This window comes from Podarcis raffonei, chromosome 2 (assembly GCF_027172205.1).
Source record: "Podarcis raffonei isolate rPodRaf1 chromosome 2, rPodRaf1.pri, whole genome shotgun sequence".
Lineage (NCBI taxonomy): Eukaryota > Metazoa > Chordata > Lepidosauria > Squamata > Lacertidae > Podarcis > Podarcis raffonei.
Genome location: NC_070603.1, coordinates 78,777,101 through 78,790,994, shown reverse-complemented (window position 1 = coordinate 78,790,994; position 13,894 = coordinate 78,777,101). Strand labels below are relative to the sequence as shown.

At 41.7% G+C, this 13,894-nt stretch overlaps 1 protein-coding gene across 1 annotated transcript in view; it reads right to left on the bottom strand.

Annotated features, from left to right (window-relative positions):
• SYN2 (synapsin II) overlaps nucleotides 1–13,894 on the bottom strand; it is a 145,786-nt gene that overhangs the window by 76,659 nt on the left and 55,233 nt on the right. The window contains exon 2 of the mRNA XM_053377672.1: nucleotides 1,785–1,842. Within this exon, the coding sequence (XP_053233647.1) occupies nucleotides 1,785–1,842 (58 nt within the window). The remainder of the gene's footprint in view (nucleotides 1–1,784; nucleotides 1,843–13,894) is intronic.

The window sequence follows — 13,894 nt, the reverse complement described above, 5'->3', positions numbered from 1 at the left end:
TCTCTACTTAGGGTTAATGCTCCTATCTCTGTCATCTGAAGGAAGGAAGACTTTGGACATGTGAAACTTCTCCCTTCATTGAGGAGTGTGCCAGAAGAAGGTGCTAGAAGTTGCTACAGGAGTTCTTTTCTTAAGGCACGAGTTAGCAATCCTGTTTAGAATCCTCTCCCACTCCTGGAAATATTTTTCAGGTGAAAGCCAGAAACAGTATGTGTCCAGAAAAAAAATGCTATCTTTAGATCTATACAGTTGATCAAATCATTCTGTCTCCAGGGTATCCTGTTATTCTGCCAAACAATAAGAAGAATTTTTACCACATATCAAGTACAAATGTGTGGTTTAAAAATAAGGTGAAATGGTTATCGTGCACTTGGGGGGAAAACTCCATACAAACAATTCTGGATTAATAGATCAGTGTTGGCTCCGCTTGAGCACCTTTTATAATATGTTGATATAAGAACTAACTTTCAGGCCGATACTAGTCACTGTACAACTTCAGAAGAAAGTCATGGATCTACCAGCTGTGCAGAGTTTCTGTAGCCTGCATTTATACTGGTTTTATATAAAAGTATATGTGTAATTTCACCATAGTCCTGACAGATTTCCAAGTGATATTCATGTGTTCTTTCTTCAACAAACCGAGTACTGTATTTTAACAACACATGACACAAGTTGTTATTTAGGAAACCACTGGGAGCAATCATCAGGCGTTTTGCAGTAAGCTCTGTCTCCCTGTTTCATTGGTACCAAGAGAGGCAGAGTGGAGGTAGCAATGGGCTGACTAGGGGTCAAAACTGAAGCTGAATCCAGACAAGACGTAAGTGCCATGGATGGGCAGGAGCGGTGTCTGGGAGTTAGTAGAATTTCCTGCTCTCCCCTTGGAGGAGCAGGTGCATAATTTGGGAACCATCATTGTCACTTGAAGCCAGGCAGGTGACCTTGGGGCCTAGGAGCATCTACCCCTGGCTCGGTGAGCATACTATGGCCCCATCTAGATAGCTATAACCTGGCCATAGTTATTTATGGTCTGGCAACCTCCAAACTGGACTACTGTTATGCACTTTATGTGGAGCTGTCCCTGAAGGCAGCAACAAAACTGCATCTAGTGCAAAAAGCTGCAGCAAGTATGGTGGTGGGAGCAGCAGGCTGTGAGCATATTACTCCCATATTAAAACAGTGAAAATGATTGCCACTTGTTTTCTGAGCCCAGCTCAATGTTTTTACTTTGACATTTAAAGCCCTTAATGGTCTGGCACCCAAACCTCTGCAAGCCCAACTTCCAACTTCTTCCATGTTAGCCTGCTCATGCTCTAAGATTAGTAGATGAGGCCCTCTTGGTGGTCCCATCGCAGAATGATGTACATGGTGTGGTGGCCCAGAAAAGGGCCTTTTTAGTGGAGGCTCTTCACATGTGGAATTCCCTACTGAGATGTCCAGCCTCAACACTTTGCAGTTTAGGCAGTTGGTTAGAAGCGCCTTTTTCGGCAGGTGTTTGAAGGAGATACCTGAGCATATGAATGGATTAGTTGCTGCTGTTGCTATTAGTCAATTGTTATCCAATGAACTGTTACGAATTGAGTTGTATATTTTAAGGATTGTGCGATTTTATGGATTTTTAAAAATTCTTATTTGATTTTGTTAACCACCCTGTGATCATGCTAAGGATGGTATACAAATCATGTAAATAGATAAATAGATAGATAAATAAATAAATAAATAATAGCAAACAGAAATATGGAAAAAATAGTCTATGTAAAAATGAAATGAAATTCTTAAATTGATACCTGTTCAACTTTAATGTCATATTCCCCATGGACCTTTTTCCCACGAAAAGATTTGGCCCTGAAAAAGAAAATAACTACAATAAATCTGGTGTAAATATAATGGTATGCGTAGAGTTAAGGCATTACTCTTTGGCAAGCTGGGCAATACACTTTTGACATTATTAAAGTTATTGGATGGATTTTAACATCTCATTTAAACTTACCTTATTGGAAAGATTATATTTATAGCTGATGTTTAAAAAATAAAATTTGGCGTATATTTCATATATGCACACAGTGAAAGATTGACACTTAAAAACAATTAGAATCTACTTTATATATTGGCATATGGACTGTATTCCAATTAGGGTGAAACACTCCCCCTCAGATTCACCTTTTCTTTGTAAACATCCGCTCGATGAGGCAATTATTAAACAACTGATCTCTGGCATGATTCATGTTTCAACAAATGACTTCAGTTTTGAAAATAAACACCAATACCGAACACTAAATTATGCCATCTGGAGTCTAACAAAATGTTAAACAAAACGAGACCACGAATACATCCAGTGATTTAATTCCACATAAGCATTAAAAGTAGAAGTAGAAGAGCATTAAAACCTTTCTGAATGTTTTATTTTTTAAATATGTTTTCTCCCCCCTCCAGCATAACTTTATAAGGCATATTCTTGGATTTGCTGATTCAGAGGACTAACTTTTGAAGTGTTCCTTTACTGAGAACTTGGGCCAATTCCAAAGTTAAGTGGCGCCTTCAGTGCTTAGAAAAAACATCAACAAGCCTTAATTATTCCCAGCATACTAACTTGGGAGATTTGCAGCAATATTGAAATAGGGTCATGTAATGTGTAAATTACATCCATTCATGAAAAAAGGGAATATTAAACATTTGGAAGCTCCTATAAAAACTCGTTTGGTAATGACTGTGATCCCCTGCTTAGTTTACAGCTACTATGCAAAGTAAATCAGCAGTGGCCAAGCCACGCACTTTTAAAAGAGAACAGCTGCTTGCCAGTTTGAGAAAGGTTAACAAAACAAAGTGCTCCTGATGCAAGTAAATATAGTTTTATGTTTGCTGGAAATAAAAACGAACAATGCCTTTTCTCTCTTTATGTAGAATTCACTTTCCTACCAGAATGCAATGTACATTAATATCTATAAATAATTTGTGCATGCATTTTAGGAAGGAAGGCTCTGGCCTAGGTCTGCAATTTGGAGATCAAGGTATACAGTTTTCTTTGACGCTGACAAAGTTAAGAAGGAAATGTCAGCATCGGCTTGTCATTGAGTAAATGCAACATGATTTTGAATTTAAAATCCTTGGGAAAATTTCAACTTTCCAAATCAAACGTTGCTTGTGAAATGATACACGTGAGAGAGGAATAGTAGACGTTCTGGTGGCACTACTTTTTTTTGCATGATAAGACTTTCAAATGTTCTTGCTTTAGCAGGAGGGCGAGCATAAGCATACACAAGTCAATACCGTAAGCCTCCACTGGACCAAGAGATGCAGAGAGAAGAAGAGGAAGAAGAAGAGTTTGGATTTGATATCCCGCTTTATCACTACCCGAAGGAGTCTCAAAGCGGCTAACATTCTCCTTTCCCTTCCTCCCCCACAACAAACACTCTGTGAGGTGAGTGGGGCTGAGAGACTTCAGAGAAGTGTGACTAGCCCAAGGTCACCCAGCAGCTGCATGTGGAGGAGCGGAGAAACGAACCCAGTTCCCCAGATTACGAGTCTACCACTCTTAACCACTACACCACACTGGCTCTCATGTCATATACCCGGTACTTTCTTCACAATATACCTTTCTCCACAATATCCATCTCACCACACTCCATGCAAGTTAGAAAGCAGGACAGGCATCATTATGTCTTTTAAAAATACAAAATACGTTTCGCAGGTCACCAGCATGGTGCTCTTGATCAACATGGTACTCTTCAGGACTTCCTTCAATGCTGCAAAGTTATTGTAGCCTCAGCATACTCAGTGCCCCCTTCATCAGAAGACGAAAAGAAGGGTGCTCTCATACACATCAGAGCCAGTAAACCAGATGCTCTTGAAATTGCACATTTTCCACTGGCCCCCCACTCCCAACCATCATATCACAGGTCACATCTTACTCCATTGACTAAAGCATAAAAACCATGGATCTAGAGGTTTCCAGCAAAAATGGTGCACAAATATGGGTCAAAATTCACATGGACAAAAATTCATATAGATCTTCATGATTTTTACACAGAAGACAGATGGGGACAACTGGATTGCCAGTGGTACATGTGAAAAGGATCTAGGGGTCTTAGTAGACCACAAGATTAAAGTGGGTCAACAGTGTGATACAGCAGCAAAAAAAGCTAATCTAGGCTGTATCAACAGAAATATAGTGTCTCATACAAGGGAAATAATAGTAATACACCTGAGTACTGTGTCCAGTTCTGGGCACCACAGTTTAAGAAGGACATTGACAAGCTGGAACGTGTGCAGAGGAGGGCAACCAAGATAAAAAAGGGTCTGGAAACCAAGCCTTAAGAGGAATTGTTGAGGGAACTGTGTATATTTAGCCTGGAAAAGGGGAGACTGAAAGGAGATATGATAGCCATCTTCAAATATCTGAATAATAATAATAACAATAATAATAATAATAATTTATTATTTATACTCTGCCCATCTGGCTGGGTTTCCCCAGCCACTCTGGACGGCTTCCAACAAAATATTAAAATACAGTAATCCATTAAACATTAAAAGCTTCCCTAAACAGGGCTGCCTTCAGATGTCTTTTAAAAGTCTGGTAGTTGTTGTTCTCTTTGACATCTGGTGAGAGGGCGTTCCACAGGGCGGGTGCCACTACCGAGAAGGCCCTCTAACTGGTTCCCTGTAAATTCACTTCTCGCAGTGAGGGAACTGCCAGAAGGCCCTCAGCCCTGGACCTCAGTGTCCAGGTAGAACGATGGAGGTGGAGACGCTCCTTCAGATATAGTAGACTGAGGCTGTTTAGGGCTTTAAAGGTCAGCACCAACACTTTGAATTGTGCTCAGAAATGTTCTGGGAGCCAATGTAGGTCTTTTAAGACCGGTGTTATGTCGTCTCGGTGGCCGCTCCCAGTCACTAGTCTAAAAGCCGCATTCTGGATTAGTTGTAGTTTCCAGGTCATCTTCAAAGGTAGCCCCACAAAGAGCGCATTGCAGTAGTCCAAGCGAGAGATAACCAGAGCATGCACCACTCTGGCTAGGCAGTCCGCGGGCAGGTAGGGTCTCAGCCTGCGTACCAGATGAAGCTGGTAATCAGCTGCCCTGGACACAGAATTGACCTGCGCCTCCATGGACAGCTGTGAGTCCAAAATGACTCCCAGGCTGCGCACCTGGTCCTTCAGGGGCACAGTTACTCCATTCCGAACCAAAGAGTCCTCCACACCCGCCCACCTCCTGTCCCCCCAAAACAGTACTTCTGTCTTGTCTTGAATGGCTGTCCCATGGAAGAAGGAGCAAGCTTCCTGCTCCAGAGGCTAAGACCCAAACCAATGGATTCAAGTTACAAGAAAGGAAATTTCAACAGAACTCAGGAAAAACTTTCTGACAGTGAGAGTTGTTTGACAGTGGAACTGACTCTCACGAGAGGTGGGTTGGACTAGATGACCCTCGGGGTTCCTTCCAACTCCACAATTCTCTGAAGCTTTTACAATCAAGCAGTATGCACATTTTGTGGTGGTGGTGATAGTGGCTATTTTTAAGTCACTGCTGACTGAGGAGGTACAAAAATGTGAGGAAGTGTAACTAACTAAGGAAAAGGCAAAGTTTATAGGTAAAAGTAGCTAAAGCATCAAAGGATTTATTACACGGAGCAAGTTTGAGGAATCTGTGGTCCCGCAGGTGTTGCTGGACTAAAACTCCCATCATTCCTGCTGACTGGAGTTGATGGGAGTTGAGAATACAACAATATCTGGAGGACTACAGATTCCCCATCTCTGATATATATGAAAAAGTGGAGTTGCTATGCCGAACTATTTTCCTAATTATAAACTTAAGTAAACCATTCTAGATGTCACTTCTGAACAATTAAAGGTGAATATTGATAAAATGTGGAAAGTTATCCATTTTTGAATGTAAATAAATGTGGCACATTCTGCTATTCTTTTCAGTTTTTTTCTTTTTTATTCTCTCTCCCCCCCCCATGTTTTTCTTTTCAGTTTGCAAAGCAGGACCATCCTAGTACTCTTTCTGTAGCTACTGGAAACACCTTTTGTCATCAATTCTCTACCAGGAAACACAATTGTTTTAAGAGGCCCAGTAGTGAAGTGTTCAGTCAAGGCGAATTAGTTACACAGTATAAAAACAGCTCGCTTAAGGGAAGACATGTCACCACTGAGAAAATTGAGGCTAGTCTTCCAAATGATTCAACTTTGTGGTTTGATTCATCATGGAACCCCACAGTAAAACCTCAGGGTAACACCACATTATTTTGTCTGTTTCCTTAACCAATATTTCCTCATTCTGACTTGAAAGTCAGTCATTCTTTCACAGGGTAGTAAACTTCAACTTACCCCCACATTTTCAGATTACTTTCAGCACCTATTTTGAACTACAGAAATGCTTCCCCCAATTGCAACTACCACATTTGCCCAAACCTTTCTGTTGCCCTTTGCCACCTGCACCCAGGCTTTCTTTCTGCCTCATTTAACTGTGGTGTACCTCTGTGACCAGTTAGCAAGATACCTGCTGAAATGAAGGAATACACAAGGAAACATGATATTGGAACGGGTGAATCTTTCCACTAAGAGTAAATGCTTTAGTTTGCCCCAAACCTTGGATTGATGGAGGAGACTGAAAAGAGTGAGTTTGTGTCTTTTAGATTAAAGCTGGTTGCTTACTTGATAATAATTCTAGACTACTTCTGAGAATGTAGGTCAAGGGCATGGTGGCTGTTTCAGCAGCATAGAAGTGATGTATCTCCATCCCTTGGTTGGAGTTAAAGTAGTTTATAGGATTGCTCTGTCATCCTGGAATCCTGCACTCACTTTAGGTAAAGGTAAAGGTACCCCTGCCCGTACGGGCCAGTCGTGTCCGACTCTAGGGTTGCGCGCTCATCTCGCTCAAGAGGCCAGGAGCCGGCGCCGTCCGAAGACACTTCCGGGTCACGTGGCCAGCGTGACAAAGCTGCAGCTGGCAAGCCAGCACCAGCGCCGCACACGGAAACGCCGTTTACCTTCCCGCTATAAAGCGGTACCTATTTATCTACTTGCACTTAGGAGTGCTTTCAAACTGCTAGGTGGGCAGGAGCTGGGACCGAACGACTGGCGCTCACCCCGCCGCAGGGATTCGAACCGCCAACCTTATGATCAGCAAGTCCTAGGCGCTGAGGTTAACCCACAGCGCCACCTGCGTCCCCCTAGCACTCACTTTACCTGGGAGAAAATTCCACTTAACTAAACAGGACTTACTGCTGAGTAGAAGAGCACAGGACTGCATTTTTACAGTGGTCAAATATATATAGGAGGACCTAACAGCGGCAGCATCAACATTATTTGTTTGATTACTTTATTTATATACTGCTTAATATATTAAAAATATATCTAAGTGGTGTACAGAAAACTGAAAAACAAAATATTACAAAAATACACAGTTACAAATAAAAATGTACTATTAATATAAAGATAAAGGTAAAGGGACCCTTGACCATTAGGTCCAGTCGTGGCCGACTCTGGGGTTGCGGCGCTCATGTAGCTTTATTGGCCAAGGAGCCGGCGTACAGCTTCCGGGTCATGTGGCCAGCATGACTAAGCCGCTTCTGGTGAACCAGAGCAGCGCATGGAAATGCTGTTTACCTTCCCACCGGAGCGGTACCTATTTATCTACTTGCACTTTGACGTGCTTTCAAACTGCTAGGTTGGCAGGAGCAGGGACTGAAAAACGGGAGCTCACCCCGTCATGGGGATTTGAACCACCGACCTTCTGATCGGCAAGTCCTAGGCTCTGTGGTTTAACCCACAGCGCCACCCGCGTCCCTCAATATAAAGGTACTAATATACAAAAATCAAAATCAATTCATTTCCCTTCAGGCACACCTTCCTCTCAGCCTCTGAGTTCTCACTCAGGGTCCAAGCAAACTCTCAGCTCACCCACGAAAGTCTCACAAAGAGAAGAGCTCCTGGGAACAGGGGACATCACATTTGCCTCTCACTCTAGACATGCTTTTTATGGGCAGGGCCAAGGTGGATGGTACTTCCTCCGGCCGCCCACAGCTGTGTCCCATTCAGCTGCACTCTCCACACCCAGTTCAGGGTGTATTTCACTTCAAAATACCTTTATTTGCTAGCGAATGCAAAGCAGAAAGAGGATCAATTTAGTGCCTCTTTTAGATGAGTCTGGCTGCAGAAACTATTTTGGAATTATAACCTATAATTTGTAAAAGTACAAATGGTACTTTTTCTGACTCTGAGCCACTTGTTTTTTGCTATACGGGATAGTACATGTCACAATATTTCGCCCAAGGATATTTTAGTTCACTGAAGTGCTATTTTTGCAACGTAACATAGGGTATGTTCTAGTTAGTCACTTTAAAATACTATTTCATTGGGATATATTTAAGCATGTACTTAATAATCTTGTTGAAATAAACGAGGCTTAAGTGTGTTAGATCATAGCATTGCTTCTTTCCTGCTAATGTCTCAAATCCGTTCTTCTCAATTATATTTACTACCAGCACATTAATACTGGACACTGTTTATAGTTACACTTTCCCTAAACGAGGCATAGAACAATTCTTCTATGGCACAGATGCAGTATGTTACACAGTTAAAGTCTGAGATCAGGTTACTGCTACATTCAGATGTACCTAAAAGTCCCAAGAAAGGTTTGTCCAGATGCCAGATATAAACTCATTAACATTAATTATTCCTTGGTATAAACTAAGCAGAGTTGAAACTCATACTAGCAGCTCATTTAAGTAGTGTTCATGTTTGTGGGTGGAGAAAAGGCAGAGGTAGCCTTGGTGGAATCAAAAGATTTTCTCAACAGGAATGTACATATTTAACTGCATCTACTGCTATTTCGCAACACATCTGGCCTTGTGAATACTACTGCTGCAATGATATCACTTAATGGCTAATTTAAAAAAAAACAAAAACGCCACCACAATTAATGTAAATCTATGTCAGCAATAAATAATTTGGGGGACGCAGCATAACAAAGTCTTCAGGCACAGTAAAGTTATACATGTTAAGGCATTATATTGAACTTTTATGGAATACGATAAATTTATTGCTATTTCTCTTTGAATATTTGTTGGGTCTCTCTTGTAAGAGAAAATATAGGATACAAACGCTACAAAAAACAAATATTTCTTTTTTAAAATGGCAATTGACAAAGCACAGCTCCAATGCCCACATCATTTCAGTGGGACTTCCATGGAATTAACACAAATCAAATTATCTATGAGAACATTCCATTCTTCTGCTCACAGAATAAGAACATGTCATCATTCTGTTACCATAATATTTCTGAGTTTTCTAAGTACCATAACTGGAAATAATTCATATTTACCAGTTCAGTGTATTGAATGACATAGATCACATGTTAAATATTTTCAAGAAGTGCATACATTTCAAATTTCTTATTGCCTCCTGCAGGATGTTCTAGATTTTGTGCCATGCACTAAAACTTTTAGTATAGATTCTAACTTTTAAAAATTGATACTTAGCCTGTGTTTCACATTGTAACTTTTTTTTTAAAGGCACACTATGCTCTTCTCAGCTCTCAGTATTTCACTACTGTCTTCAAAATTCTTCTCTGTGGCATTTTCAAAAAAACCACCCAATTAGAAGCACCTGGCTACCCATTTCTGCTGCCCTCTTGTGTAGAAAAAAGTGGATTCCAAAATATTCTGATACTACTGGTGAAAGAAACAATTTATGGTGTTATGGTGCTACATAATCATTTAGCAATGTAATGTTCACTAGAGTTCAAGAAACCCAAACTATTGTTAACGATTCCAGCACAGCTTCACAAGTGCAATCCTATGCATGTCTACTCATAACCGTGGTTGTTAAATGTATTGCTCGTCCTCCGCCAGGAGGTCCCAGGGTGGGTTACAACTTACACCAACTTATAGTTCAATATTAAAAACAGTTAAAACAGATTAGTCACAGGAATAGGGTGGGTCAATATGTATAGGACTTCAACCCTGGAGACATTACAGATCAAATGTAAAGTTAAATGCTTTTTTTCAGTAAAACTTAAGTAAGGACTTAGCCACATTTACCTTTTGCCCTGCTCTTTCCAGGCACAAGTATGGACTTTAAAACTCCATATCCAAGCATTATAGGTTTTTGTATGTCTGTCTGTTTTTTGCCCTGAGCAAAAACCCGCTCTTAAAAGCTGAATCAGAGGAAACGTCAATTTGGGTTTTCCACAGCTGTTAACAGTAATTTGCATCAGTGGTGTCAGAATATTTTGGGATGAAACACCCATGTAAATGTTATATATGTTACTTAAGGTTTTTTAAAAAATAAAAATCTTGAATATTATTAAATATTTTTCCTAAGTAACAAATGTTCTACAGACTATATCTCTAGCTTCACAGTGTCTGGTCAGCAAAGCACTTGGGAGCAAGCCCTGATTTTTCACGAGGCACTAATAGAATCATAGAATCATAGAATCATAGAGTTGGAAGAGACCACAAGGGCCATCGAGTCCAACCCCCTGCCAAGCAGGAAACACCATCAGAGCACTCCTGACATATGGTTGTCAAGCCTCTGCTTAAAGACCTCCAAAGAAGGAGACTCCACCACACTCCTTGGCAGCAAATTCCACTGTCGAACAGCTCGTACTGATAATGATGATGATGATGATGATGATAATAATAATATTTATACCCTACCCATCTGGCTGGGTTTCCCCAGCCACTCTGGGTGGCTTACTGCATATATAAAGCATAGCAAAATATCAAACATTAAAAACTTCGTGATACAGGGCTGCCTTTAGGAACAGAATCCTGGTCCAGCTTTCCCAAGCCCCATTTATGAGGGCTATCCAATCCAGTCCATTCTGCTCCTAGGCACTGGTTTGAAACTTCTGCTGCATTATCTGGATCAGAAGAAGAGGAGAGATAAGCCACAAAGGGGCATTATTTTTACTCACATGAAAGCAAAATTGCAAGTGGAGCTTATGGGTCTTTGTGAGGTCAAGGGAAGAATCCTCCATTAAGAGCAATGTCTACTTGTGGGGGCTTCCTGTGCAATTTACAGGGTTCTTAATCATAGGGGAAAGGGAGTCTTCCTAAGCAGAGGAGGCTGTCTGCTTCAGAACTTTGCCCTCAAACTGGGGAAGTTGTAGACTGGGTAAAACTTATGTACTGGAGGAGGTGGGGCAGAGCAGAGTGCCTGTGCATGTTTACTTATATGTGAAGAAAAAGCAGGGACTGAACTGGGATACAGAATTTACATATTGATATAGGACGTCCCTATTTTCATCGGAGAAATGTTGGCGGCATGACATTTTATCAATGGGATAAAAATGAGCGAAGAAGTCGAGCAGAACCATGCAACGCATACTGCGTTGCTTTGAAGACAACTTCTGATACTAAAATGCACAATGAATTATTCTGTGCATATCTACACGATTTATTGTAAAAGCATTAAAATAATGATAATGTCCCTATGCCTCCCAATCCAACTTTTCAGGGACAAAAATCTTTTCATATGTGTGTGCAATTCTGCCATTTATGTCTATACATATATGCCAACAATTATTTTGAAAATGCTGCTAATCCCCACCCACAAGTAGCCCATGCTAAGGCCCATGCTAACAATTCAGATAATCCACTGACCTAATATAAAATTCAAAAGCAACAACAGTCGTATTTATTGAAGTCTGTAATAGTAAAGTTAAAATACAGCAGATTGTGATTAACCACTGCCACCTGCTGGTTATTTATTTTTTACAAGTACTGTATGTAGTCTTCATTGCAAAATTGATTCTCAAAATCATCACAAAATACCTTTCAGAGAAAACAATTAATACATGTTGGGTAACACATGTGCTGCCACTCTGCAATTTTATTAACACCCCCCCTAAATCTTAAAGAATTGTCAGAACAGTCCTGATTATTCTACTACCTCTAGTATAATTCCCTCTGATCCTAAATACATTTGGTGTAAAAACAGTCCCGTTTGCAAGGGAAGGGGAGCGGAAGGCCAGGGGAGACTGCTTACACCTTTCATTGCACAACTGCCTTGCAAAGTAGGCCAGTCACATTCCAAACTATTCAGTAATCACTACCACCACCTCCTCTTACTACCTACATCCCAAGGCAGGACAGAATTCTGGGGCTCTCAAGCAAATAGTCACAGCCACAGTTTGACTCTGAGCTTCACCCTCCCCAGGGTCAAAGGAACTTAATTTTGTGGTTCGAGGACCCGACCCCTGCAATGTGAAATGAATACGCAAGGACACGTGATATAAGGTTAATGGGAAAGAAAAAGGCCACAACTTTATTGATTACAGCAGTGAAAAGGTATTGGCTTAGGCATTGGATGTCTAAAACAAGGGGGTTTATTCACCAGTAGGTGGAGCCTGTTGATGCTAATCCAACTATAGGCTCTCCCCTGATGTCACCGAGGGTCGTGCCATGGCCTCCCGCCAAGCAGGCATCGGAATCGGACAGAGTACACGACCGCCAGATTCCTTTAACGGAATACCCAAAAATTGAAGGCATAGGCGATGGCCACACCTAGCCCTTCGACACACCACAACACATTATTCCAATGCCTAACCTACCCACCAATACCACAGAAGTTGTGACGATTGCTACGAGGTAGGCGAAAAAACCAAAAAGCCTAATGTCAAATGGAAAAATTCCTACCAGGCCCCCTGGACAACCAGGCAACCAACCTAAGGTCCATAGCAAGGCCAATGAACTAAGACCCTGAGCTAAAAGGGAGTGGAGGGTGGGTGACTCGCGACGAGACGACGGAGAAGAATGAGGCCGAGGAGAGGCTGGCGCCGCAACAAAAGGCTGCAGTAAACGCCCCCTCAGAGGCACCTGGTTGGGTGCCTGCTGAGGGGCGTGGGCGCCAGCCAGGTGAGAGGAGGAGGCAGGGGGCTAACGCCCTCTGCTAGGGGCGGAGCTCGGGCTCCCGCCCACAACCACTCCCCTCTCTTCCAGGGAGGAGAGTCTTTTTTCTGCCAATATCCCTCTCAGTTTATAAGGGGAGCAGAGCCACACTGAGCTCCTTGTCTCTCCCAGAGCAGCCTGCTTTTCTCCTATACAGTGGTACCTCGGGTTACAAACACTTCAGGTTGCATACGCTTCAGGTTACAGACTCCGCTAACTCAGAAATAGTACCTCGTGTTAAGAACTTTGCTTCAGGTTGAGAACACAAATCGTGCTCTGGCGGCGCGGCAGCAGCAGGAGGCCCCATTAGCTAAAGTGGTGCTTCAGGTTAAGAACAGTTTCAGGTTAAGAACAGACCTCCAGAATGAATTAAGTTCTTAACCTGAGGTACCACTGTACTTCTGTAGTATGAACGAAGCAGCTTAGGTTCATTAGAAAAAAACAAAAAACAGAACTTCAGGGGGTGGGGGAATTGGCAAAAGTCAACCCATACCCCACCCTCTTAAAGTTTCATAACTTACCATTAGTTTCAAAATGGGGTTGCAGTGGGCACACAGAATGAATTGTGTGCTAGCCTACTTTTGATTCTTGACAGTATTTCACAGTTTGGAGAGGCATAATAATTGTAAGTTAAGAAAGAAGCCTAATAGGATAAAACAATAAAATGGAAATGGTCTTATTTAGGCTGAAGCTTGTTTCATGTGGTCATGTTGTGCGGATGCCTGATAATCGTCTTCCAAAGCAACTACTCTATTCCCAACTTAAAAATGAAAAGCGTAATGCTGGTGGTCAACAAAAGATGTTTAAAGACGGTCTCAAGGCAAATCTAAAAAAATGTAGTATAAACACTGACAACTGGGAAAAACTGGCCTGCGAGCGCTCCAGTTGTAGAACAGCTTTTACCAAAGGTGTCATGGACTTTGAAGACACTCAAACTCAGGACGCAAGGGAGAAACGTGCTAAGAGGAAGGCACTCTTGGCAAATCCACACTGTGATCAACTCTCA